The sequence below is a fragment of the Chelonoidis abingdonii genome, chromosome 9 (genome assembly GCF_003597395.2).
Source record: "Chelonoidis abingdonii isolate Lonesome George chromosome 9, CheloAbing_2.0, whole genome shotgun sequence".
Classification (NCBI taxonomy): domain Eukaryota; kingdom Metazoa; phylum Chordata; order Testudines; family Testudinidae; genus Chelonoidis; species Chelonoidis abingdonii.
Genome location: NC_133777.1, coordinates 38,799,511 through 38,827,439, shown reverse-complemented (window position 1 = coordinate 38,827,439; position 27,929 = coordinate 38,799,511). Strand labels below are relative to the sequence as shown.

At 43.2% G+C, this 27,929-nt stretch overlaps 1 protein-coding gene across 7 annotated transcripts; it reads right to left on the bottom strand.

Annotated features, from left to right (window-relative positions):
• Positions 1-63: 63 nt before the first annotated feature.
• On the bottom strand, positions 64-27,893 carry LUC7L (LUC7 like). Of its 7 annotated transcripts, none has more exons than XM_032781592.2 (11): positions 27,683-27,886; positions 25,131-25,225; positions 14,990-15,088; positions 13,118-13,228; positions 12,317-12,460; positions 11,626-11,802; positions 9,869-9,957; positions 6,213-6,242; positions 4,995-5,165; positions 3,569-3,630; positions 64-2,167 (listed from the first exon to the last, which is right to left on the bottom strand). In XM_032781592.2, exons 3-10 carry the CDS (start codon positions 15,083-15,085, stop codon positions 3,603-3,605), a joined length of 846 nt encoding a protein of 281 aa, XP_032637483.1. In that variant the 5' UTR covers positions 15,086-15,088; positions 25,131-25,225; positions 27,683-27,886; the 3' UTR covers positions 64-2,167; positions 3,569-3,602. The 7 variants fall into 7 exon arrangements, with proteins under 7 accessions (XP_032637483.1, XP_074925498.1, XP_074925495.1 ...); XM_075069397.1 differs by lacking the exon at positions 3,569-3,630 and adding an exon at positions 26,314-26,384 and having other exon boundaries at positions 27,679-27,847; XM_075069394.1 differs by having other exon boundaries at positions 27,679-27,829.
• Positions 27,894-27,929: the final 36 nt, after the last annotated feature.

The following is a 27,929-nucleotide window of genomic DNA, read 5'->3' as shown; positions in this document are numbered from 1 at the left end:
TCAGTGCAAATCAGCAGAGTGCAGACACCAGACTTGTACACAAAAGCCAGAGTACCACTCCAATCCACAAACATAAATCTTTAATGTGAGTAAGACTGGCAAGAGAACAGCATATTTTACTTACATTTTTATACTTAGACCAAAACTCCTCATAAGCAAAGGTGCTATAAAAAACAAAATGCTCCAACATGATAAACCGCAACATACAACAAATCAATGCACGGTGGGTTCCTTTCTAACACTCCATTACACTTGTGTGATCAGCTTTAGAGTTTTATTTGTTATTAAAGCCTTTGTGTTCCTGGAAAGGAAATATGCTGGGCCAGGCCCTGCTCTAAGCAACATGTATACCCCTGCCATTGGCTTCAACAGGAGCTGCAGGTGTAACTGAAGACAAGAGTTGAGCCCAGCATATCATTCAGCTGCCAACCTGTGTGACGTTCCCTCATCACAGGTTAATTTATTCTAATGATGACCTTGTAAATAAGAGCCCTGAAAAGCAGGAGCTCACCAACTGTGATGTATAGAGATTACAAAACAATAATTTAAATGCAGTATTAGTTGTAAAACAAAAAGGAACTAGATTCCCCCGCAATACCTAAACATGCATCTAGAAGACTAACACACCAAGGACAACTCCTGCACCTCTGCAAAAAACAAAAACCAAAAAACCCCACTCCCCCGCAAATTAAAGGAAATTGAAAAGTTAAGTGAATTATCAGAGGCTCAGCAAGGAAAAAAAAAAGGCTGGAAAACCCTAACACGCTGGCCACACTAATGCATTAGTATTTACAAATACCTTAAGTTTCCACTACGGAAAAATGGTAAGATTTAACTGTTAATTTCAGATACCTGCCTAACCTAATTAATGAGTAGGTTGGGAAGTCAAAACTGGACAGCAGTGGCTGGAGTTACATTACTTTAGTTCCTGATTCTGCACATACTAACTGCTTCAGCTAAATTATTCTGTGGGAAGTCTCACAATAGCACGAGCCTTGTGATTGCCACTGTGGCTGGCACAGTGAACTCCGAGGAAGTTTTTCCTCCCTAATTTTAAAATTCATCTAGTTACAGGTATTTGATTCTTCCCACACTGTAGTCCAGGCTCCTTTCACCTCAGCTGTAAGCACCAATGAGATAAGTCAGTTCAGTGTAAATTCATACACACAGAAACCAGGCCAAGGGCCCACCCTTATTAGGCAACCTTCTGTCTTAAGAGGCCATAGCTCACAGTGCCATCACAAGTACAAAGTACAATTCTGCTCCACCCTGATTGGAAGGCTACCTCCATTAAGCATGACTGAACTCCGTTACAAAGAGATCAATCCAGATATTGTGTTTCACTTGAACACAGGCCTTTTTATAGTAGGTATGTGTAAATATGCTTGGGCCTATCCCTAGTAATATCTCAGTATTGTGCCCCAGGTACTTTGGTCATTGTCATGAAGATGAACTAGAGTTGTTTAAGCCGGAAATTAGAGGCTAGTTTTGTTTGTCCTAAATTAGCTGGAATAGAGAAGTTTCTCAAACACTGGAAACACAAAATGAGTTGCTAAGAGCTTAAAAAAAGCAAGAAAAACCTTAAATTCCTCTGAATGTGCAGAAACCAAAGGAAAAATGTGAATTGAGGTAGCACCAGTGCTACTGATGATCTCAAACTCCAATTGTGTGAAGGGGCAAGTGGACATTCCAAAAGGGCATCAGTGTTACAAATGATACAGCAGGTTACGTTTCCAATCACAGCACTAGCTCTAATTGCTGCATTCCTTAGGTCATGCCAATCAACACATGTAAATCACTGACCTGTGTTGAAGTCAATTCATCAGATTTATTTATTCCTACTAAAACAAAATCCTGGTAACCAGTACGTAACACTGTATCTCTACAAACTCACAGCTATCTGCCAAATAATACAAATTCAAAACTACAAAAGATGAGTTGTGTTCAGTAAATATAAATGGGAAATTTAGGCTTGTTGTAGAATGTTTATCAGACTATTTACAGTGCAATACAGATCATTTGAGTTCAGATCTCGCCAGCTTCTCTCTCTTCCGATCTCTTGGAACGAGATTTGCCATTTGTGCTCTCATGCCGTCTTTCAGAAGAGCTCTTCTCTTTTCTCTCTCTGTCTCGTGACTTTTCTCTTGAAGATCGGTCTCTAGAGGATCTGAAGTACAAACCAAACCACTGTAACATTTTGCCTCAAAAAGCATTCATGAATGTGCACTTGATGGCAAAGAGCTGTTCCTATCAGGAAATAAAGTATGTCTCAGGAGGTACATGCATAGATAATGCTAGGTCAGGACTACAGGTCACCCTGCAGTGAACTGAAAGATCAGACAGTCTCCGGTGAGCTTTGTGTAACAGCCACCATCATCTGACTGTTTGTGGAAGTCAAGGAACATTTCTCAGTGGTAAGAGTTTCTCAAACACTGGAAACACAAAATGAGTTGCTAAGCACTTAAAAAAAGCAAGAAAAACCTTAATTCCTCTGAATGTGCACAAACCAAAGGAAAAATGTGAATTGAGGTAACATTTCTCAGTGGTAAGAGAAATGTGTAGGTTTTGTCACTCTTCCCTTAAATCACTTGACACAAGAGACTCTTTAGGGTGTTGCCTACAGGGCAACAGTAGAAGTGTGTATGGTTCCTCTCACTTTAGCTCTATTTCAGGTTCTCTTACAGCACTTCTGGTGAAGTGGCTTCCTGCCTAGAGTGCTCCTTTACATTAAATTGACTCTCCTCCTTGTGCTCAAATGTTTGTGTAGTCGTGGGCTTTTGGTACTTTGCCTCTTGAGAACTGTCAGTTTTGCCAGCATCCTCTGTTCAAAACACAGCTGTAATTTTGGACTCAGGGACCACTCTGCTAGCACATGTTATCATGAGGTAGCTAGGATTTTAATCAAGGCTTGACTACTTCAGCCTAGGCAGAATTAAGTAAACTAGCTTCCTTAAGCCCAATCTTCCAGTAGTGACCATGCTAAGAGTCAACTAGTCATCGAGCACCCTTCAAGAGGTGCTATTCCCATCAGGTTTTTTACACCTCCGGTACCTTCAGAGGGCATGGGAAGCATTTTATTCTAGAGCTCCTACGATAGAGAAACATTTCCTTGAAAGTCACAAAAGGTTGGCATAGGGTTTCATTTACACGCAAGCTTCAATTACTCTAGAAAGTAAGGTTGAGACACTATAATCAAACACTTTCAAAAGAACCCAGATACATCAAAGCCATCATCTTGTCTTCATCTCTACTTCAGTCATTCAGCCCCCAAAACAAGCTAGCCTGTTTGAAGTGTATTCTTTAGCCCCTCGCCCATAATTCCATTAGTTTCCAGACGTTTGGAGAGCTCTGCTTTGCTATGGAACCATAATTGTCAGGCTCACTAATTCCTTTTTACAAAACTGAATTGCCACTGGCTTTTCGCCATCTTCTGGAACCTCCCCAGTTCATGAGTTTTCAGAAATGCCTGTCACTGGAACAATAAGTTTGTTAGCCAATTCCTATGGGGCACATGTTATCCACGGGGGCTAGTTTGTATATGTTGAAGTTTTCCGAAGTATTCCCTTACCTGCTCTTTAGCAATAGTTATTACAGGGTCTTCCTCACTTCCTAATTGTCCAAACTTCTTTTCTTTATTTTTCATGTTCAAGACAGATTTAAAAAAGGACTTTAGTATCTCAGCCATTTGTGAGTCAACATTATTTTCAACCCCCCCTTCTTTATTAACAGGCCTACTTTCTCTCTGTTGATCCTTTCCCTCCCCCTTCACATATCTGTAAAAACCCTTCTTATTACCCGTAGCTCCTGAGCTAGCAGTCGCACAAGCACCATGTGTGCATAATGCGTTGTATATCATTTGCATTGTACTGAGGTGGGTTCAAGAAGGGGATGCAGTACTAAACACAGCTTCCTCAAGCTGTCCAGAGCATGGTTAGAGCATGCTATGGCTGACTTCAGCAAAAAACCTGGTGACATGCGTGCACACACAGGATCAGCATTTAGGTCTTTGGCTTTTGGACTTACGAGTACTGCAAGGGAGCACGCTCGTCCCTTGAGGTGCAGAGTATTTAGTATTACTTAGATGCCTGCTCCCAGCCTTCCAATAACCCAGGGACTGTTTTAGGGGCCAGCTCCCAAAGAGACACATCAAGCTCTTCTGTAATATGGGACCTTGAGGGAAGAGAGGAGTAAAGGGGAAATGCCATAACTCCTGCAGTCCCCTTGCCCTCCCAGAACACAGGAATTCCTAGAGAACCATCCATCCCTCCTGCCAGAACATGCCAGAGACCATCAAGAGGTAGTCCAGGCTCCAGCACACAATTTACCCCTTTCCCAATGACAACCCACCAGAAAAGAACATGTGTCTGAGACCCCCTTAAATGCTGAGATGATATAGAACCATACCAGGAGGCAGCTGTGCAAGCAGTAGCCAGCCCATGGTATGCTGATGCCCAAACATCCCTTTTGTACTTTGCTTTTAGCAGGCCAAGAGGGACGTTCCAGATTTGCCCCAGCAGGCTCTTTGGCCTTTTTCTATAATGGTGTGAGTGAGGGAAAGGTTTCTCTAGCAGCGGGCCCTCACGTTGTGATTCAAAAAGGAAAGCAAAGGTTCTCCTCTAGACACACATCTCTAAGCTGAGACTCCATTACAGCAATCATGCCTCAACTTGCTCCCTGGCACCATCATCTGCAAATGACCATGAGGAAGAACGTCACAGGCTTGGGGGTTAGTCACAGTTCTTACAGAACAGTGGTTTTCAATCTGAAGGTCTGCAGACTATGTCTAAGATTTCCAAAGGGGTCCACACTGCCATTTGAAATTTTTTTAGGGGTCTGCAAAGGAAAAAAGGGTCGAAAACCACTGTCCTACATGCTTTAGTTCCTAACTTTAAGGTTAGCCCCACTCCACCTGGGTGGAAGGCCATTCACAACATCAAGGACTCCCACAGAAGGGCTCCCCCTGCTGGTGGTGTTGTGTGAAGGAGAGTACATACTTGTGTTTTGAACTCCTGTCTCTGGAACCCCGGCGGTGACCTCTGCTGTGGCTGCGTGAGCGGCTCCGATGGCGTCTGTGTCTATCTCGCTCTCGGGACCTGGAGCGGGACTTCCGTTTCTCACGGGAAGCGGATCGTGAGCGCCTTCGTCTCCTGTCCCGAGATCGTGATCTGAGAGAACAAACAAGCTGTTTCAAACCCCAAGGTTCTGTAAACGTGAGATGACCATGTTGACAGGGAGGTAAGACAGGGGCATTCCAGAGTAACAGTGCATCTGAAGAGACAGCAACAGCCAACTTCAGTTGTGCTTCACTATACATCCTTCCTAACATAGAAGGCAGCCCAGCCCAGGAAGCACACACCATCCTGGGACGGAGGGCAATCAACCAGAACCCAAAGCTGGTAAATTTCAAACAGGAAACCAGCTGGCAAGCTCCTAACCTCAATGTCCATTCAAACACATGCTGATAAAGCGCACAGCTACAGTGCGGCAGTCAGAAATCGGATCCACACATTAAAGGAAGAGAAGCTGAGGAATAAATGGCTATCGGAAGTGCCATGCAAGATCTTTAGAAGGACTGCAAAAGAACTCTTTCCTATGAAAATGCTGCACCTTAAAAAGTAAACTCATTTCAATCTGTCCTAAAACAAGCAGCAAAGGGTGACAATATATTTGTAAGGAAGTGGGGAGAAAAGTTAAATGATCACAAAGTTGTTCCTGGCACAGAATGCCATTGTACTGGATGTGCCAGGGACATCCGGAATCCATCTACAGTTGCAGGAATCCCAACAACTTTGTACTTACAAAGCGCTTTCCATTCAGGGACTGCAAAGCTCTGTGCACACAAACGATACAGACATCTACTGCAAACAGGAATCCGGCATATTCACTTGTTTAAATGCTGGAGTTAATGTGCCCAGTGCCTGGATGTCTGGACTAGTTGGCACTTCTTTTCTCTCAAGTTACCACATTCCTCTGCCCACACAGATCACTTTTAGAGACTAGGGAAGTGTACGGTCCTGAAAGAGCACTTGTGGCAGTTCCCATTTTCATTCAAATGAGGGTAACAGGTGGGTCTGGGAAATCACAGCAGCTACTGAAAGTATTACTAGGCTTCTGATTATCATACCCAGGAACCAAACACCATTAAACTAGGCAGGAACAAGCACATGCACATGCTGCATTTGAAGAAGCCTTCGTAAGATTTACATACTCACCTTCTGCGATCTCTATTTTTGGAGCCAGACCTAGAAAGAAGAGCAAAGTTTATTTCAGAGAGTGAACAACAAAGACATCACTACAGGTTTTCGTAAGATCCCTCATTCTATAACACTGCTGTTCTCAAGGACACTGAGTAACTTGCCCCCTCAACTGCGGCCACCAGCATAGTGGAAATCAGATGTATTTCAATGGCTTGTTCAACTCCAAAAAACTGCACTCGTTCAACTTGGTTTCGGGTGTTCCACGTAACAATAATTAAATGCAAAACCAACACACCCCCATTCACTGTAGTGTTAAGTATGCAAGCTGCCCTCTGTTATGTACAGTCTTAACATCTCATCATTTGTCTACCACCTTCGACCAGTGGTTTTCACCCTGTGGTCCGTGGACCTGAGAGTCTGCAGACTACGTCTAAGGTTGTCATTACTATAGAACAGTGGTTTTGAACCTGGGGTTCGTAGACTGAAAGTCACTGCCTTAGACACATGTAGCTGAGATTTCTTGGGACCATGAATTTTAAAGCTATCGTAAGGAGTTGCACAGTAGCTCAGACTTAAGGTTGCATGTTCAACTTTAGTTCTGCAATAACTCCATTCTGGCAGTTTAACCTTGCACACATCCATTAACAGAAAATTACATGAAAGAAATGTTGAGTGAAGGGTGAAGTCTTGTTTTAAATGGACATTATTAAACAAAGAACACCTGGCTAAGAGGACAGAACCCCATACTCAGGAAGGGACTTTACTGAGAGGGTGCATTTACTGAATGAAGTCAGTATGTATCATGACTTAGCAACAAGGAATTATTAGTTAATTATAGCACTGGAAAAGAAAAAGGGAATTCTGCTAACAGAACAGTACCAAGGTTGGAACTGAACTTGGAGCTACATAGATTTAGCACATGCTGACAAGCTGGGCTTAAGGTACAGCTGATACATGAGAAAAGTTAAATCAACATCGTCTTGCTCCCATGATGTAGCTCAACTTGACAAACAGAACAGCAGAGCCTTCTTATAGACAAACGAGGTTTAAGATAATTTTTGGTGTTCCCTACTGTATCTTCAAATAAAAATGTCACGCTCTAACAGGTATGGAATTTGACAGCTTTAGGAAGATAATTTTCCCTTCAAAAGTACTGACCACTATCCGACTCTCCGGAAGAGGCCTGAACTTTCAGACGGGTGGGAATGTGTGCTCTGTATGAGTCAAAGGCTGAAGTAGGGCTGTGGTATCTGCTCAGACAAAGCCATATGGGGAGCATGCAGGTACCAAGTGAGGTTCCAGGCCAACAGTTTAAGCACTTAGCATGTATAGCGTTGTGTATGTCCAGAAGCATCATGCTCAGCTGGCTCTGGCATGGGATCCAACACGAACAGCTGGCACACCAGCAATCCCACACCTAAGGAGCCATTAACCTGCGTCTCCCTCCTGACCCTTAGGAACCAGGCTTTTGGAAGGATATAAGTAAGGAAGAGCTAAGAGGAGGCAGCCTCTGGGGGAACTGAGCCAGGATTGTGGGACAGTCTGACCAAAGAAACTGAGTATTTTCTCAAGGCAGCCAGGTCGGGTTTGGTGAGTTTCTGGCAGAAACAAGCTCCACAGTTGAGAGGCTACTATGGAGAGGACTCTCCTTAAATAGACACACGACAGCAACCAGGGACGCTACGACCATGAGGTGGGTCAGAGAGGGGGCTACCAGGAGGAAGCTGGACCATAAGCCATTTAGGGTTTCATTTTTAGGAACCAGCACCTTGCATTTTTGTGGGTGCAATCCTGGCAGCCAGCACAGTGACCTCATCCACCAGCCACATCAGTGCCTGCTGGGCAACCCCCCGATCGGTCCAAGGTAAAGCACATTGCAGCAGCACTTCCTAGCTGCCACAAAAGCAGGACGATTGAAGCAAGGTCTCTGATGAGAGCAGAGAGCTCTGTTTTTGACCATCCAAAGGCAACAAAAGGATTTTCTGGACACCATGTTGGGGGTCTCGTTGCAGAGATGTATGCAGTAATGCCCTGAGACTGTGGACCATTTTCACAGTGAATGGGGAGACGCTGCCAACTGATAGGGCACTCAGATGTTGCCAGTTCCCCTCACGAGGCTGCCCCCTGCAAACAGGCATGATCATGTCCAGGCTGAGCTTAAGCCAGCTGGTTTCCATGCAATATCTTTGTCTGTCAGTCACACTGGAGGAAGCAGGAAGAGCGTTCTTTCTGGGTCACCAGCATACAAACACAATAGCTCACGCTGTCTCGCTCTCCCCTAGGGTATCTACATCCACACTGAACAAGAGGCAACAAGAACCACCCACAGCTGAAAGCCACCAAGAAGAGCAAACAGCCTCTGGGATTTCTCAAACAGTAATGAGCAGAACCATAGCAGGAAGATTCCTGGCACTCCTGTTGTGTCCAAAGGTAAGTCAAAAGCACCTCACTGGTAAGGTATGAAAGGCTGCTGAAGAAAGGGATAGATAGTAAGACAAAATATAGTATTGCCTCTATATAAATCCATAGCATGCCCACATCTTGAATGCTGCATGCAGATGTGGCCACCCCATTTCAAAGAATGATATATTGGAAAAGATTCAGAAAAAGGGTAATGAAAGTGATTAGGGGTATGGGACAGCTGCCATATAAAGGAGAGATTAATAAACCTGGGATTTTTCACCTTGGAAAAGAGACAACTAAGTGGGGGTATGATAGAGGTCTATAAAATCATGACTGGTGTGGAGAAAGTAAATAAGGAAGTGTTATTTACTCCTCATAACACAAGAACTAAGGGTCACCAAATGAAATTAGTAGACAGCAGGTTTAGAACAAGCAAAAGGGAGCATTTTTTCCACACAACGCACAAAACCCGTGGAACTCTTTGCCAGATGATGTTGCGAAGGCCAAGACTGTAACAGGGTTCAAAAAAGAACTAGATAAATTCACGGAGGATAGGTCCATCAGTGGCTATTAGCCAGGATGGGCAGGGATGGTGTCCCTAGCCTCTGTTTGCCAGAAGCTGGGAATGGGCAACAGGGAATGGATCACTTGATGATTACCTGTTCTGTTCATTTCCTCTGGGGCACCTGGCATTGGCCAGTGTTGGAAGACAGAATACTGGGCTAGATGGACCTTTGGTCTGATCCAGTGTGGCCGTTATGTTCTTAATTAGCGAAGATGGCTGCCATCTGCTCCTTGCCTTGACATCTTCACTCACAGATTGGTGCTGTTTCACTAAAATGTCCTCACCTGAAGTCTGTTCATGGAATTAGTGCATGGCAGGAGCTATTTGAGCAGAACCAGCAGCACCTTCTTACTAATTTCAGAAGGATAGAGACTGGGCCATAGTTGAAGCCGTGTGGTTCAGAGTTGGTTTCTTAAGCAAGGGATAAGCCACCAAATGCCTGAAAGTTCCTAGGAGCCTCTAGCTTTCAGCAGTGCAGCTGAAGATTAAAAAAAAAAGTCTATATAGTGGTTTTTGTTTTTTTTTTATTAATCAAGTGCACTCCTAGGAGCTTACACAGAGACAACAACTTAGCCCTTAATGACACCATTATTTTGGAAAGGATCTGTCTGTCATTTTCAGGCCTCTTGTAACAGCCACAATTAGGAGAGCTGCACTCTTTTACAGCCCATCCCTGCAGAGGGGCTCACTTGCTTTCACTCACCGTCTGCCCATTCTCTCCTCTCTCTCTCTCTCTTCTCTCCGCCTCAGACGATCTTGGTTTCTTTTCTCCTGTTTTTCTGCCACCATTTTCTAAGTTGAGAAAGAATTCACACGCTGCGTTAGACACACAACAAGGGAGTAAACTAAGACAGCGGGAAGACCTTGCAGTTGGAGGCAAAATGCAGTAATTCAATAGATTTGTGCAACATTTGCTTTTCCAACACATCATGTCATCTCTTTATTGGCTTGAAAGGGATTCAGATTCCAAGGCCAGAAGGGACCATTGCGATCATCTTGTCTGACCTCCTGCCTAACACAGGCCATAGAACATCCCCATAGACTCCTCATTTACAATTTCACTTTGAAACCTATCAGCTAGCCAGCTTTTAATCAATTTGATGTGTGCCATGTTAATTTTTTACCACCTGAGTTTTTTAATCAAAAAGTGTTGTGCGGCATCATGTCAAATAACTTACAGACGTCGCAGTATATTATTACAGTAACCCTATTATCTTTATCAAACAAACCTGTAAATCTCATAAAAAAGACATCAAGTTAATCAGACAGGATCTAATTTCCACAAACCCACGCTGATTGGCATTAATTATATTATTGTCCTCTAATTCTTTATTAATTGAGTCCAGTATGTATTACCTTGCCCAGGATCGATATCAGACTAAAAGGCCTATAATTACCCATGTCACCCTGTTTATGCTGGATGTGAGGATATAAAGAACTGCTTATGAGACGAGACAAAACATGGATGGTACAGACTTTGTTACAGATTATTTAACACCTCAAAAGCAGTTGCTTACTTGCCTGCTAGGACCTCCATTCAAAGTCCTGTGTTTCCCCTAAATCCGTTGAAAGCATCACTAACGTATACCAGTGCAAGTCATACAGCTCTGGGTGCCTGTGACTGTTAGCAGTAGCATTAGCTGTTTAGGCTGTAGGCTCTGTGGGGCAGGGATTTTCTCTCACTGTTTGTATGTAAAGCACCTAGCACAAGGGGATCCTGATTTTGGTTAGTGCCTCTAGGCCTCATTATAATACAAATACTCAACCATATCACAGAATGGAGAACCCTGATCCGAGCAAGCAGAAAGCACCAGTTCACTTGTAAGGTTTGTGACATGACTGACTTGGCTGAGTGTCAGTTCTACCATTCACATGAGCCAAGCTACTGTCTGTGAATCCAACTTCACTTCAAGCTCATGTTTTGAAAATCCTTCCATCATCAATACTTCAGCTTCTGCTTCACTTAGACCTTCATTGTCTGCACTCTGTAAACACACTTTGCATTGGTACAGCATCTCACCAGTTGGTCTGAGTGCTTTATAAAAAAAAAAAAACACTAAAAGCCAAAAAATATATGTATCATTTTTAAAACAAATGACAGACTTCCCACTGCAAATTGTGGCCCAGTCCTACGGACTCCAGTTCAGAACATACCAAGAGCCCCATTGATGTAAGGAGGAAGCCAGTCTAGTGTAATTCTTTGCCCTGTTCCTCTATGGGTACAATTTCAGTTACGCAGACATTACAGGGCTGAACCAGAAGCGAGGTTAGGCAAACCTCCACTTGGAGTTTCATCGATCTTGAATTCAGCGTGTTTCAGAACAAAGACTGTGTAGAATTTCCATACAAACCAAAGCCAGCAGGTTACAAAACAAATTAAATGAATAAGTATTCACAGGAGAGCTGTCGGGCCACTGCTGGCCAAGGTGGAGGGATGGGGTTTAAAATATAACTGATTACCCTCAACTGGTCCAATTTTTCACGGATCTGAATGAAGCCCAAGTGTAATTTGCCTCCAAAGTGATCAGCGAGACGCCGGTCGTTGTCATGGAGACCAAGGTACGCTGAGCAGACCTCACAGACGCGCAGCTTCTGCTGCTGGAAACTGGATGCGGGCATGGAATTGCGGTATTCTTCCTGCGGAGAGGCAGAGACAGCTCAAAACCAGAGGAAACCACCCTAACACATACATGACACATGCAACCCTCAGAAAGCTTGGAGTGAGTACTTTAAATTTAAACAGGAATCTCATTCTCAACATTTGGACCACTTCTAACACTCCAGTAAATCTGTGCAAGAAATTACTATTACTGTGCAACCAACCTCCTGCTTTAAAAAAAAGACCTAAAAAGCACCTGCTAACTGCCAGACTGGATCAGACCAATGGTCCATCTAGCCCAGTATCTGCTCTCTCATCATGTCTAGTACCAGCTGCTTTAAAGAAAGAAACCCTGCAGCAGGCATTGTTAGACAGATGAAAGCTTAGAGAGAACATCTCATCTTCTTTCATTCTTTGAGACCAATCACTTGCTAGCTCACTGTGCAGCTGGAGAGGGGAGGCTGCCCAGCTGGCTGCTATGTGCTCTGTTTACTAATTCAGTTCACCATTACATAAAACATGGGAACACAGTAAGTGTTGATATTGGCAAACCTCTGCTTCTTTCTTCTTTGCTCGGACCTTCTCCACTTCCATCAGGATCTTTTGGGATTCATCCACATTTCCTTCAGCTCCCAGCTGCTCAGCTTTAGCCAGCAGTTTTCCTATGTCTTCATTCAGCTCATGAACTTTTTCTGCCTAAAGAGAGGAGTTTGCTTTAATAAGATAAAGAACCCTGTAAAGCTTGTGGGATTTGCAGGCAATGAATCCTTCACTTGCATTCATAGCTACAGATACACAGGGACCTACAATAAACTATTCCATCGCCACCATGACCCAGTGCTGGTTCCAGTGGCCTGCAGTCCTCCCCCAGAGAGGGGAGAAAACTGTCCTTTCCCTCCAGATCCCAATTTCTATCCCTTGTTGTTCCTGCCTGCCTCCCACCACTACTAGGATCTTTTAACAATGACTGGAACTTCCTTCAGGCCCACTCCCCCTGTGCATGGATGACAGCTCCCTTGGAGGATTCCCTCCCTAGCATTTGCTAACACCTCCACCTGAAGTTTTAACAAATGGGATGGAACAAATAATTACACAGGGAAGGGCCTAACATCCAGGTGCTTGAACCAGCCTTGCAAGTTTCACTGACCTCTCCCCAGCCAGGGCAGCTCTGGGGCTGGGGCCAGGGAGAGGCACCTCTCCCCGTCTGCGTGGCCCTTGATAGCCTGCTGTGCAGCACGCAGCTTAAAAGTAACTTAGATCTCCTGTTTTAGAAATCACATTTTACCATAGATAGGCCTAGTCATAACAGTGCACACAGGCCCTCAGAACAAATGTTGAACTGAAGAGTGATACCTTTGCAGACACTTCAGCACTGATCTCCTCCTGAGTTTCAGCCAGGCGTTTCTTAGCCAGCTCAGTTCTCCGGTCACACTCTGCGATAAAGGACTCCAGGTGATCCATAGCCTGTGTATGTTCAAACCAAGAACTGTAACTATGGATGCTTTTTGCTATACAAGCAACACTTGCTGGGCTCTGGCTCTCTCACTAATAAGAGCCAGCCAGGAGGATTCCTTTACGGATCACAACCCACCACACAGCTTTCCTTTTTTACCCGAGTGGATGTAGGGCAAGATTTTCAAACTGGGATCAGATGGCCCACTGACCTGATCCAGTACAGCAATTCCTATATTCCTCATGCTAGCAGCACCCACTCTGGGGAACACACACTTGTAAATGGATGGTGGAGATCAGCCTGTCTTTTTCCCTTCATCTGTTAGTCTTTTGAAGCAGTGATACAGTTGGGATTTGAGCTCCTACCCCACAAAGGAGGTTGTGCTCAGCCCTAACACCCCCCACCCCACCATATATATATATATATATTTTAACTCAGTGTCGTTTACTCCTCTAAGGAGCCAGGATACAGTGTTTCCTAGGCTATGTACACACTACCACTTATTGTGGTATAACGTACGTCGCTCAAGGGTGTGAATAAGCCACCACCTTCCCCACCCCGAGTGACATAAGTTATGCCGACCTAAGCATCAGTGTAGACAGTGCTATGTCGGTGGGACAGCTTCTTCTGCCGACATAGCCACCACCACTCGCGGGGACAGGAACAATTAAGTTGACAGGAGAGCTCTCTCCTGTCGGCTTAGAGCGTCCGCACTAGAAGTGCTGCATTGGTGCAGCTGAATTCACAGCTGTAAGCTCTGTAGTACAGCCATAGCCTTAGTGTGAGGGAAGAGAGGTAGGATGCAAAAGCAAAGGTAACTAGGAGTCCAGGATATCAGTGATCTCATAAAGGGGGGAAGGGGAATGGCAGGATGCCAGTAATTAATGAGACAGTTGAGAAGACAAATTTACTGCTTTAGCTAGAAAAATACTGAGCTAATAAAGGAGCAGGAGATAGAAAACAGTCAGTAGAAAGAGCATTGGGTTCTGTTATTTCAACAGAAATGAAATTAGGGCAGGGAGCAACAGAATCAAATGCCAGACTCTTGTGACACCAGGATGAGGCAAACACAGAGGCAACAGCTGCTTGAATGCTTAGGGAAGGGAATTTCACTGATCCCTGTCCCCCTCCCCACGTTTCCCAGGTAAGTAACTACAGCAGGGTCATTACACCTTATTTTGAACACAGATGTGAGCAAAGAGAATGAAAAACTGCTCTGAAGAGTTCTGATCTGGCTGTAACTTGACAAAGTCTTACATTCTGAGATCTAGCAGGGGATTCACACCTAGATGGCAGATGTGGTGCACTGAAACACCACTACATGGAGAACTGGTGCACACAGATATGCCAGAGTAGCCGGGCTGGGAAAGCTAGCATTGATTTTACCCTTGAGCAGCTCCAATGGACAAAATCAATGTGGAAAAACAGGCTGACAAAGGTACGATTACACAGAGCAGGTTTCTAATGTTAGAATTCACCCCTGTTCGCAGCTCATCACAGCATGATATTTCCCGCCTCGCTGAGAACAGTGGCAGTGCTGAGCAGGAAAGGAATGCAGCTTGACTGTTTTTATTCTTAGGTTTAGCAAATGCCGTAATTAATTTTACCCTTTCAATTCAGCATCAGGCTGACATGGGGAAAGGGACTACAAATTAGCAAATAGTACAGTAAACAGAAAGATGAGCAGAAATGTCAGCTGGACTCTGCTGCTCTGATATCAGAAATTACACTGATTTGTTTACACACAAATAACTAAAAATCACAATACTTACATCCAGCTCAAAAAATAGGTCCCTCTCTTTACTTGCAATCTCATAGTCTGCTCTCAGCGCCAAGTCATGGATCTTTGTACATTCTCCCAGGTCCATGCGCTATGGGAAAGTAAAGATAAGGTCAATGTAAGAACTTTCTACTGCTGCAACAAGCACTGATATTTAACTGCTGACAGCTGTGTAAATGCTCATTTCATGTATCACACCCGCAAAGGCAATTTAGAAACTGATTTTCTTTCTTGATTTACCAATATGAGAAGTGGCCGCAAGAGATGTGTTTGGTTGGATTATTCTTCCAGGTGCTTCTGAAGTAGAACTATTTGACTATATGCAAGCAAAATATATCATTCAACAGTCAGAGGCACGTAGAATGAACTAGTTATCTGACTCCTAATATTAAAGGGCAACAGGAAAAATGCATGGGGTAACTGAGAAAGTCTCCAGGGAAACCCAATACAACCCCACAGCACTCAGGTGCTGCTTCCTAGTTAAGAGTAACTCAGTCCGAAGGTGAAAGGATGGGGCCAGTGACCAGTATGTCCACGTGTCTGCTAGCAACTAACTTGTGGAGTAGTATTAAGAGTTCCATTGACAGCTACCTTGCACAGGGTTAGCCTAATGCAGCTATGGATTTGAAGTCCCACTGGACCAACGCCTCTTTTGCACAAGCCCATACGAATGACCTGACTAGCAAGCAGGATTAATAAAAATAATAAAAAAATACTACTTAAATAAAAAAAGTGTTTTAATTTAAATTACACATTTATTTTAAAAAACCTATTTACAATTAAATTTAAAATTGATAAACTATAATTATTAAAATCACGTAAATTAAACAAAAAATAGTATTAAGGAATATGTGTTTGCTGACCAGCTTTGAAGGAAGTCAAAATACTGAACTGGTGGAAATCACTAGCTAAGCACCAGGAACCAAAGTTTGTTGAAATGCTAAACTAGTTTTTGACAACAGTACCCTTTTCTGCAAGTGGAGAGAGAATATTTTCTTCACTTCAGTTTATTCAACTACTTCAGGCCCATGACTAGTTAATTGGAAGTTAGGAAACCAACTAGGAGTTGAAAAAGCAGGAAAGCTCTTCCAGTCGATGAATAAAACTAGGTATGAGAGGGTGACATCTACTAGTTCTAAAATCTTGAAGGACATGGTGACCAGGAACAATAAGGTCAATTCAACTAATTATAGGTAATACTTCCTTAGTTTTAAATGCCAAACATGTTTTAATAAACTCTTTTCTTATGCATCCTGCATATTTAAAGGAAGTTTTATGCAATAAAAACATGAAATGCTGTTTGGATTGAAATTCAAATGTAATTAAAAACACACACAAATAGGGCTTGACACAAATCAACAGTTAAAAATTGGTTTAATAAATAAGAAATGCATCAATCCCCATTTTCTAACATAAATAACGTAAAAGAATAAGACTAAGAATATATATAAGCTGAGTTATACAACTGCTTAAATGAAGGTATATAGATATAGTTTACCCTCCTGGTTAGCAAAAAGAACCAACAAAACCACCACCAAATGTAGTGTAAAAGGCTATATTTAGTTGCAATCAACATATGTTAATGGTTACCAGCCAATGAGAATCAACCTCTCTTTAGGAAAATAACTAAAAAGTAGAAACACAAAAAAATTAAAATACGTGATTTAAAATCGCATTGATTTAAAACTAATCCGCCTTGCTAACAAGAGACTAAGTGGGACTGCCTCCTTGCCAAAAGAGGCTTCAATCACTTCTGCCATCTGCTCCCAATTTTTAAATCTATTTCCAAAGTTATCAACCAAAAAATTAAGGGGCTTAAAGGTTTAATTAAAATATTTACAACTAACCCCTCTAGTTTCATCCCTGAGTTTATCAGCATCTACTGCCAAGCACTTGGGTTGTTTTGTTTTTTTAAATGGAAAAAAGTGTATTTACCGTCTGGAGAGCTCCAGAGCCAAAGGTCCATGTAGGAATGGAGAACAAATTCCATCAGAGCTTGCAGAGTCATGCTGCAGAGATGTGTCTGTATGTATGTACCTGTACCCCCAGATGATTAGCGGGGTTGAGCAGGACTAAGGTTAAAACTAAATCTCTCTAAATTAGCTAGCCAGTAACTGAGGAAAATACCTAGAGAACTGCCTACAAATGTCTGATCTATAGGGAACAATCCTGCAGCAGCAGCCCCAAGGTGATGGAGGACAGCTCCAATTTCTATTATTCTGCAAACAGAGAGCAGTGCGAGTCACACGCACTAGCAGAACAGGTACAAAGGAGGAGGAGGACTGAAAGTTTCAGAATGAAGTAAGCACATTAACACAAAAAACAGACTACACAGAGATGAAATATCAGTTTTAAAATGATTACTTGTGACATCAACATCATCGTAGTTATTAACAATGAAACAACTGCTCTGACTTATCAAGCCATTTACTCTTAGTTTGAGCTGCCAAATGGAGACATGGCTGTGGCCTTTAAATACAGCCACCACTTCCAGGAGCAGCCTTGTTCCAAGATCCCTTTAACAGGGTAACATTTGGATTAAGTCACTAGAAAAAAGCCCTGAAGGACTAGTAAGATGTTACGATCGTGTCGAGCCCAAATTTCTCAAAGGGAATCTAGAGCGGCTTCAGGTCAGTTTGTGATAATTACAGCTTTCAGCAATATCAGACTGGCGAGTATCCTTTCACCCCTTTTGTTCTGTGGGGCCATTCTAGCAGAATTCCTTTCCAACACCAGCCAGAGGAGGATTTTCCACGAGACAAGGAGGTCCAGTCACAACCTAGAACCATCTTCTCCTGAAAACAAGGTTCAACATTTTTTGCAAGCAGAGATAACACTTCTCTGATTTGAGAGGCAAGCTCTCAGGCTCAAGACCTCACTTTCAAGAAGTCCTCCAATTCATTCTACACTCCTCCCTTCTCTCTCCAGATCTCATGAAAAAGCAATGCATCTTGGAACTTTTCTCCCTTGGGGTAATCATCCTGCTTTCAATCAGCAGAACAGCCTTGATTTCTCTTCCACTTTTTTTTGTGGTAATCTAGATGTCTAGAGGTTTTCATGGGGGCCTTTACTTCAGCGTACCAAGCTGATTTCCTGTTAGAACACTGGCCTTTCTGATCAAGAAACAATCTCCCAGAATTTTTCGAGTTCCACAGGCCTCAACAGGCTTATCTTCATGTGCCAATATTACCCGGCCATTAAACATTTCTATGCTATAAGGGATGACCACTATCAATTACAGGCAATGTCCTTTGGACTATCATCTGTTTCATGGGTGGACTATGCAATTGATGTCTCAGCATGGCTACCAAAATGGATAACAGGGCACTGAGATTTACCCCCTCCCTATCTTAACAACCTACTGGTTGCAGGGTCACCACACTTGCCTAGCCATCCAGATCCTGGGGCATCACATGTTTCTAAAGGAGCTCTTCTGGAGATTCAGTAACTCCATCACAAGAACTCTTAACCCCAAAGAGCATCTTTCAGAACTAACTTGGATGCTATGAGTTGCCCAAGGAAAAATTCAACAAAATTCAGGTCCTCATGGATGAGACCTCTGCCATGCCACAGGTTTCATCAGCTCACCACTGTTTCTTGCTAGCAGGCACAATGGTAATTTGTGCCCTTACAATTCTCTGGGTGACACTCCACCTCTGTCACTCTCAAAACTATATGATCAGTTCATAGAGCTACCCAATTTAGGAAAGATTACCAGCCGACACTTCCTCCAGAAGTGCTGCAGTCCCTCCACTGGTAGAAATACTGCCATTGTTTGTTCCAGGGCAATCTGTTGGCAGATCCACTAGCAATCTAGACAACCACCAGGCCAGAGCTATCTGCATTCACTTCAGGACAAGTAGTCCCTCAGAAATTCCAGCTAAGCATCAGCCTCTGGGAGTGCAATAGTCTACCTCCCTCCTCCATGTTTCTCCACCTGATTTGATTGCGAATTCTGAAGGGTGACAACAAAACAACTGTAGCTTGTCGCAACCCAAGAGGTGGAACGGACCACAAAAGCATAAACAAAGTTTTCTTCACTGGGAAATTCTGTGCCAGCTCCCTATGCCACACAGGTCTGGAACCAGGCTCAGCAGTCATGAGACAGAAAAAAAAGAGAATGGAAGCTGAAGCTGAACCAACAAGTCTGATCAGATTGCTGAGAGGTGGTTTCTCCTGCCAGTGGATTGTTAACAAACCAGCCCAATGGGAAGAATGAAATTCCATCCTGGCATTGGCATTCGCAAGCCTAGTGAGTGGACACCCTGTCCCCAGGATAATGACTTTCCGTGCTTCCTTGAAATATCCATGATGGCCAGATAAATCTAACAGGCGCAAGCCACAGTTGTTACAGGAGAGAGCCAGCTCTGCTACAGTTAAGGTGAGAGCACCTTTCTGTTTAAAGGTTAACTCTTGTAAGTGCTCTAAAATCTGTATGGTTACTCAAGATGCCTTGACATTTGGTGTGCCTCATAGGGTTCCCAGGTGGGTTTAATGATCCAAATTTTAGATCCTTTTGGCAAAGGGTTCCCAAGGTATATCCATCCTGAAATAAAGCACACTAGCTTTTCTTAAGTTGACAGATTCTACCAACTTTCTTTGAGCAGACCTAGGGATCAAACCAGGTCTCCAAGAGTGGTACATGGTCTGATTAGCTGGACTTTTAACCCCCCAGGTAGTGCATGGGACCCACCAACACAAATGTACACACAGGGTGCTTAAGAGGTTTGCTAGCCAGCCACAACTCATAGGACCTGCACAGCTCAAGAGGACATATTACAGCCATCAAACCTGAGTAATACTAAGGCACTGTAAATCCAAATCCAAATCTGGGCAAAAAAACAAAAAAGAAAGAAGTAGGCATGTTGCTACAATATGCCCCTGTCAAAGGAAGCGGGGGGAGGGGGGGGCACGGGGGAATCTGAGTACAGCAGAAAATTCAGAAGGTGCTCAAATTCTGTCTGAAAAGATGATAGATTAGACATGTGAAAGGAGAGGGGAGACAGAGGTGGGTGGCAGGGGAATTGGGAGGAACAGGGGCATTGGTTAGACTCACATTCTCCCCTCTAGGGGTGTCTGAGCCCCTCTCTGTGCCACCTCATACGTGCCATGATCTAGGGGGCCTTGCCCCTCTTGGGGACATCTGAGACCCCCTTCAATTCTCCCCATGTGAGCCAGCACCCGGGATAGCCCTGCCCTTTCGGGTGAGGAACTAAGAATTTGCATGTTAGGAACATACACAAGAATACATAACATACTGAAACTGGGTGAGGAGTTGAGACCAGGCATGCTTGATGTATATCATTCCCCTCTTAAGCACTAGGGAGGAGGTGACAAGAACACTCACTGACATGAATGGGGCAGATTACACGTCTCAGTTCTATTTTTCCAGGATGTATTCAACTCCATGAGGTGCTTTCAATCTGCTGAGACCATCACATTGATATGAACTGAGCCTCCTGTGTATTCAAGATTATACTGTGTGGGGGATCTGGACACAGCAAAGCACTTGCTGATGATTAATTTCATACAATTATTATAGCAGAGAAGACTGTTCTTTTAAAGGACAATTTTTTAAATGCTCTAAAATCTGCATGTTTACCTTGAAATTTGCTGTGCTTCATGGGGGATGATCCAAATTTGCAATCATTTAGGCAAACGGTTTCTAAAGCAACTCCTGAAAATTCTACCAAAATTTTTTGTATATACCTGGCTTCTAAAAAGCTGATGGCTTATTAGGATGGGAAGTAGAAGCTGAAATAGAAATGATGGTAGGATTGGAGGCAGTGATGAGAGAGAGTGTCTTTTCTTACATGCTTAAAGTTCCTGTAACCACCATCTGTCAAATTTTGGGGACACAGACCATATTTGACATTTCCCTCACCAGCTGTCTTAACAAGAAAGTCCAGGACCTTCAGAGTAGCATTCTCTGAAATGCTTTCACTTTCTCCATGTGACAAGTTGAGCGTTCTGGAGGGTGACAATAAAAGAACTGGAGGCAGTCAGACAGAACTGCAGGATCTCAAAGCATGGATGAGAGGGTGATTTTTGGAAGAGGGATTTAGATTTATTAGGAACTGGGGAACCTTTTGGGAAAGGAGGCACCTATACAGGAAGTAAGGGCTCCACCTAAACCAAAATGGAACCAGATTACTGGCATGTAAAATTAAAAAGGACATAGAAAAGTTTTAAAGTAAGGGCTGGGGAAAAGCCAACAGGCGCAGAGCAGCACAAGGTTCACACAGAGACGTCTCTTAGGTGAAGATTTATAAATGGGGCTACTCTATTATCCTAGCAAAGAGAAGAGGATAGAAGCTGATAAAAATACAGGTAGGAACTGAAGAGCTAGTTAAACAAAAAAGAGTCCCATTCAATTACATCAGATGAAGGCAGACAACTAAATACTGACAAATTTAATAAATGCTTGTTTACAAATGCCAGAAGTTCAAATACTAAGCTGGGTAAACTTGAGTGCCTGGTATTAGATGAAGATATTGATATAATAGGCATCACAGAAACATGGTAGAACAACAATAATCAACAGGGCACGATAGTACTAGGGTATAAAACATGTAGGACTGAGAGAATATGTCATGCTGGTGGGGGAGTGGCACTACATGTGAAAGAAAGCTAAGAGTCAAACATAATAAAAATCTAAATGAATCAAACTGTACCACAGAATCTATATGGATAGAAATTCCATGCTTGAACAACAGGAATATAGCAGTAAGACTATTTTACCAACCATGTGGCCAGGATGGTGATGGGGACTATGAAATGATCAGGGAGATCAGAGAAGCCATAATATCAGAAAATAGTAATGAATGATTCAACTCTCTCAATACTGACTGGGAACATGTCACCTCAGGCTAGGATGCAGAGATAAAATTTCTAAACACCAGTAAGGACTGCTTCTTGGAGAGCTAGTCCTGGATCCAAAGGGAAGAGGCAATTCTTGATATAGTCTTAAATGGCACACAGGATCTAATCCAAGAAGTGAAGATAGCTGAATTGCTTGGTAATAGAGACCATAATGTAATTAAATTTAAAATGCTTGTACAGAGAAAAAAGAAACCCACCCACAGTAGCATTTAACTTCAAAAAGGGGAATACACAAAGATGAGGAAGGTAGTTAAATGGAAATTAAAAAGAACATTCACAAGAGTGAAATACCTGCAAGCTGCATGGAAACTATTTTAAAACACCTAACAGAGGCTTAAACTAAAACATATACCCCAAGTTAAAAAACAAAAACAAAAAAAACAGAGGACCAAAACACCACCACCGTGGCTAAACAGAGTAAGAGACTGTTAAGAGACAAAAAGACATCCTTTAATATCTGGTAGTCAAATCCTACTGAGGAAAATAGAAAAGAGCAGAAACTCAGGCAAGTCAAGTGTAAAACTATAATTAGGCAGGCCAAAAAAGAAATTGAAGAGCAACTAGCAAGAGACACAAAAACTAACAGTAATTATTTTTAAGTACATCAGAAGCAGAAAGCCTGCTAAACAATCCGTGGGGCCACTGGACGACTGAGGTGTTAAAGAAGCACTTAAGGAAGACATGGCCGTTGTGGGAGGAGCTAAATGAATTCTTTGCATCATTTACTACTCAGGGAATTCAAAATTAACATCCCCAGCAGATTTTACTTTCCCCACAGAAAAATGGATTCACACCCCCAGGGCATGCGTCTGGTTTAGATGTCAGGAAGACGGAACCTTTCCTCTGTTAGCAGCAAGTATGCCAGCTTCAGCCCCCATATAATAAAAGGGAAGGCTATAAATAGTAACTGCATTTTAAGCAGTTTAGCTTGGCTACAGCAATATAAAATGACTTCTTTTATAGTACTTTAATATTTACCATCAGAAAGCAAGGCTACAGAAGAATTCAAGTATTTGAATTTATCTCCAGCATGCAGCAGTCTAGTTCTCGTGTGGCGATGACAGAAGACATGTTGCATTTTCTTTTGAAATAATCTCAGTTTACTGTAATTTAGCAATCTGTCTGGTGGCATCCATTTTCCGTAATTTTTTTCATCTTTACTCAGTTACCCCAAATTAGGATACTTTTAATTGCATAAAGTCTCATCAGCACCATCAAAATCCTACACTCTTTTTTGCTCTTACAGAATGCATTTGAACTGAACGCTCAAGATGAGCCAGATTTTTCCCAGGAAAGGAGGCAGAAACTAGAAAAGCAGGGAGGTGCAATTGGGTTCTATCTTTCATCTGCAGATTAAACAAAATCTGCTTTGACACTTTAACATGCTACTTAGTCAAACCAGTCCTAAGAACTAAATTACAGTGAACTACAAATTGCCATTAATACTTTAATATATTCCCCATCAAAAGAAAGTTGTTCCCTGGGGAATCCATCAGGACAGGGCCACATGCAGTAAGATTGGAGACTGGAAAAATGGGGAATTGAGAATTAAATTAGATCGAAGAGAAACAAAGTAATTAAAAAACATCTTAGAGTTCCACAAATGAGCCTTGATCCTGCCTGCTGAGGGCAGAAGGTGGGCTGGAAGGGGAAGTGGCCATGTCCCATTTAAGATTCATACATTGCAAAGTCAGAAGAGACCATTGTGATCATTTAGTCTGACCTCCTCTATAACAGAGACCAGAGAACTGCCCCACAATAATTCCTAGAGCAGATCTTTTAGAAAAACATCCACTCTTGATTTTAAAATTGTCAGTGATAGAAAATCCACTCTGACTCTTGGTGAATTGTTTCAATGGCAAATTACTCTCGCTGTTAAAAATGATGCCTTATTTCCAGTTTGAATTTGTCTAACTTCACTTCCACAGCCACTGGATCACATTTAGACCATTCGCTGCTAGACTGAAAAGTCCATTATCAAATATTCACTCTCTGTGTAGATACTTTACTTACAGACTGTGATTGTCACCCTTTGAGATATAGACTGAGCCCTTTGAGTCTCACTATAAAGCAGATTTTCTAATCTTTTAGTCAGTCTCGTGGCTCTTTTCTGAACCCTCTCTAGTTTATCAACATGCTTCCTGATCTGTGGACACCAGAACTGGATGCAGTATTCCAGCAGTGGTCACACCAGTGCCAAACACAGAGGTAAAAATCTCTCTATTACTACTCAAGAGACCCCAGTTTTATGTACCCACAGATCACATTAGCCCTTTTGGCTGCACCTTGAGAGCTGGTGTTCTGCTGATTATCCACTATGACACTCAAATCTTTTTCAAATCCTGCTCCTCAGGATAGAGTCCCTCATCCTACAGTCCCCTGATGGCCTACATTCTCTCTTCCTAGATGGGTACATTTATATTTAACCATATGAAAACACACTGTTTGCTTGCACCAAGTTTACCAAGAAATCCAGATTGCCCCATCAATGACCTGTGCTCTTCATTATTTTCTACTCCTTCGTTTTTTGGGTCATCTGCAAACTTCAGTGATGGTTTTAGGTTTTCTTCCAGGTCAGTGGTAAAAGTATTTAATAGCATAGGGCCAAGAACCAATTCACCTGTTCAGCGAGGATTCCCCAACTACAATTACATTTTGAGACCTATCAGTTAACCAGATTTTAATCCATTTAATGTTTGGCATGTTAATTTTATATCTTTCTATATTTTTAATCAAAATATGTGATACCAAGTCAAATGCCTCACAGAAGTCAAGAATATTACATGAACGCTAATACCTTTATCAATCAAACTTGCAAATCTCATTTAAAAAGATACCAGGTTTGTCTGAAATTATCCATTTTCCATAAATCTATGTTGATGGACATTATCCACTTTTAATTCTTGATTAATAAAGTCCCACATCAGCATTAGAAAGTTTCAAAGGCACCGAATATGTCAAACTGACAAGACTATTCTATTTTAGTACCAGGTACAGGATTACTAAAACCCTTCTCTTCTGACCACTTCCATATAATTCTACAGGCAGATTTTTTTCAACAGCAACGTGTGTGCGTCACAGATGGTCATACTGAAATTCATGCACTAGGTACACTGAGAATGTGCAGAGAGAGTCTGATCTTTCCTAACTGGCATCTCCTAAGATGTATATATGGAACAGGGATGTGATCTGAACAACTTCCACTGCCTTTTATTTCACCATCTCTTACTACTACCAAGACAGACACTTACTGTTCCTGCCAGGATATCATGAGGGCAGCAGTCCAGGAGGTGGCTCTTGCAGACACGATCATCTGTAAACTTCACCCTTTGCCTGGTTTCATCTCCTGAAATTCATGTGTTGGTTTAAATAAGAAAGCATTAGAATGTTGATAAAGCATGATGGTGCTGGTATGATCATTTCGCCTCTATATGCAGATTAAAAATACTTGACGTTCCTGTTCCCCAAGATTGTTTGGAAAAGCTTAGAGGAGAATAAGGTATTCTGGAACTTCTATAATTGGCAACTGAAATATTAACATTGCATTTAGATAACCAGTACACCACATATTAAATGCGGTGCTGGAAAGCCAGATAGCACCATGGCCTGTTACCTCTGCAAAGAGACAGCCTAGCCAGGAAAAAAAGACAACCTGGCTGATAGCCCTGACAATTTTTTTATTTTCTCTTTTAAATATACAAAGGATAGGGGCAGAAGATACCGAAACCCATGCTATCAGAGGGCCATGAATCACAAAACAGGGCTGTGCCTGGCAATTTCTACAGGCAACTGCTACTTACTAAATCCAATAAGCTAATGCTTCAGTCCTATTGGTTTGGACAGCCAAATATGCAGTGTTTTCTCCAAGGCCATGCGAGGAACGAAGCTTTTTAAGTGTCGGCCTGGAACACAAAACATGTACTTCCCACCCCACCATCCCACCCTCAGAACACACTTTACACTTGGGAGCCACTTAAACAAGACAATATCAGAAAAGCAAAAAAGAAAAAAAAAGAAACTAAGTTAGTCAATACACACTGCGAGCTCCAACACATACTATACCCTTCTGCATTCTTCAAGACCTCAGCTGCAGAATTTTATGCCCACTGTTGAAAAGTTTTAAAGGAAAAGTTTTCTTGCCCACACCTGCAGTAAGGAAGTCAGGGGAATGATACATAAAAGTAAAGGCAAAGTGGCAATGGTATGTGACAATTTTATAGCTAATCTGTGTATATGACACAGGTATGTGTAATACTAAAGTATGAATATAGTTTAGGATTTGCAAAGCATCCAGGATTAATGTAGTGTCTATTGAAAATGTTTTTTTCTCTCTCTCTCTATCTTTCTTTCTAAGCTACACTCTTAAAATTACTTGTGAAAAAAAGCAAACACTTTTTTTTGTTATAACAGCTTTAAAAATTGGTTGTGACTCACGGCTCGATGAACATGAGGCTTTTCTGCAACTCCCTTGCAGATTGATGTAGGCAGGCAAAGATACACTGAACCTTTATAAATAAAATAGAGGGGCCACAATTGTTCAGTTTGTATGAAATAAAAATATGGGAAGCAATTCAAAAGCAACTCAATACACAAGAAAGAAAAAGCACTTATTCACTTACGAAAAAAAGTGCAAAGTACCAGGACAGCCCTGCTAACGTGCCAGAATGAGTTTAAATATTCACTAGCTCAGGAGAAAAGAAAATACAAACCATCGCAGGAAAATAGTTTTGCATAGGATGCAACATTCCTGTCCTTGGCAACTGGTATGAGCTCAGTTTCTACATACAAACCTACCTAGCATGCTTCTGCATGTAAAGCACTGACTGAACACAGAGCTTTTCCTCTGAGCTTAAGGCCGGAAAGTCTCTCCATATAACTATATATTAAGTCAGGAAAGTTAGACTTCCAGCTCACCTTGCAATGCAATAGCAGAGGCACTCAAGGCTGTTTTAGGGGAGGCTTAGATTGTCTCTGTTACAGAACCGCACACTAAGCACATATCCTCTGCTGAAGTTTCCAAAGAGTCCCAAGAGAAAGTCTGCACAGGCTAGACCTAGGCTACTCTGATTAATTACTATAAAAGAAGAGGCTCCACAATTTCAAACCCAGGCTCCCTATAAAGGAGTCAGCCAAATCCCACCTGTGGGCACTCAAGTTGACACAAACAGAGAGAAGTGTCAAACAGGCACTGGAGTCCTGAATCGAGTTATTCAAAGGTGAGCTGCAGAGGCCCTGGTGAGACACCTGGGCAGTCAATGTGTCCCCCTCCCGCCCGGGATAGGTACTGAAACAATCACAGACTCTGGTAACTCTGACCATGCAGATGTTTCCAGCAGCTGCCGAGGGCTCTGCTCTACACAGATAATGACAGGCGCCACAGCTGGACAGGGCCCCTGCAGGCAGAGGCTAAGGGAGCATCAGCGAAGTTCAGGTGTTGGATACGGAGCCTCCACAGCAGGGGGCAGCAAGAGAACCGGGCTCTGCCCCTGCTCGGGAGAGGGGCTCAGGCCCCGGCGCCAGGGCCCCCGCTGGGACGGAAGCGAGCAAAGGAGCGAAGATCAGTCCTGGGAACCAGACTCGGGCCCAGGAGCCAGGCCTGGCGGGGGAGAAGGGAGCGGGCTCAGCCCAGGAGGCAGAGCTCGAGAGGGGCGGTCGGACCCCGGATGGGCCCCCCACGGCGGGCGTTGACCCTTCCCCAGCTGGAGCTGCCCCCTCAAGCCTCCCTCGCTTGTGGCGACCGGCAGCGCGGCCGATCCGGCCCAAGCCAGTCCGCGGGCTGCGTCAGGCCCGCCGCCCAACTCACTCCGGCCGTGCCCATGAGCTGGTCCAGCAGCGCCCGCATCTGGGCCTGGGCCGACATGGCGGGAAGCGGGTGGCGCGCGGCTCCTCACCGCGGGAACAGAGCGAGCGAGGGTCCCAAGCAACGGCTCCGGCGCCGACTCCGGCTGCAACAGCACCCAGCGCGGGGCACGCTGGGCGGAAACAGCCCCGCCCTGCTGCCGCGCGGCATCCTGGGAGATGTAGTCCTGCCCCGAGGCGGGCTCCTAGGA

What these genes read in the sequence shown, in the direction of transcription:
- LUC7L (XM_032781595.2), bottom strand. Translation starts at nt 27,739, where the DNA reads ATGTCGGCCCAGGCCCAGATGCGGGCGCTGCTGGACCAGCTCATGGGC. An exon ending in CAAAGAAGAAAGAAGCAGAG is followed by an intron (nt 11,803 to 12,316) that starts GTTTGCCAATAT and finishes GCCTCTCCGCAG; the next exon opens with GAAGAATACCGCAATTCCAT. An exon ending in AAAAATTGGACCAGTTGAGG is followed by an intron (nt 9,958 to 11,625) that starts GTAATCAGTTAT and finishes TTCTCAACTTAG; the next exon opens with AAAATGGTGGCAGAAAAACA.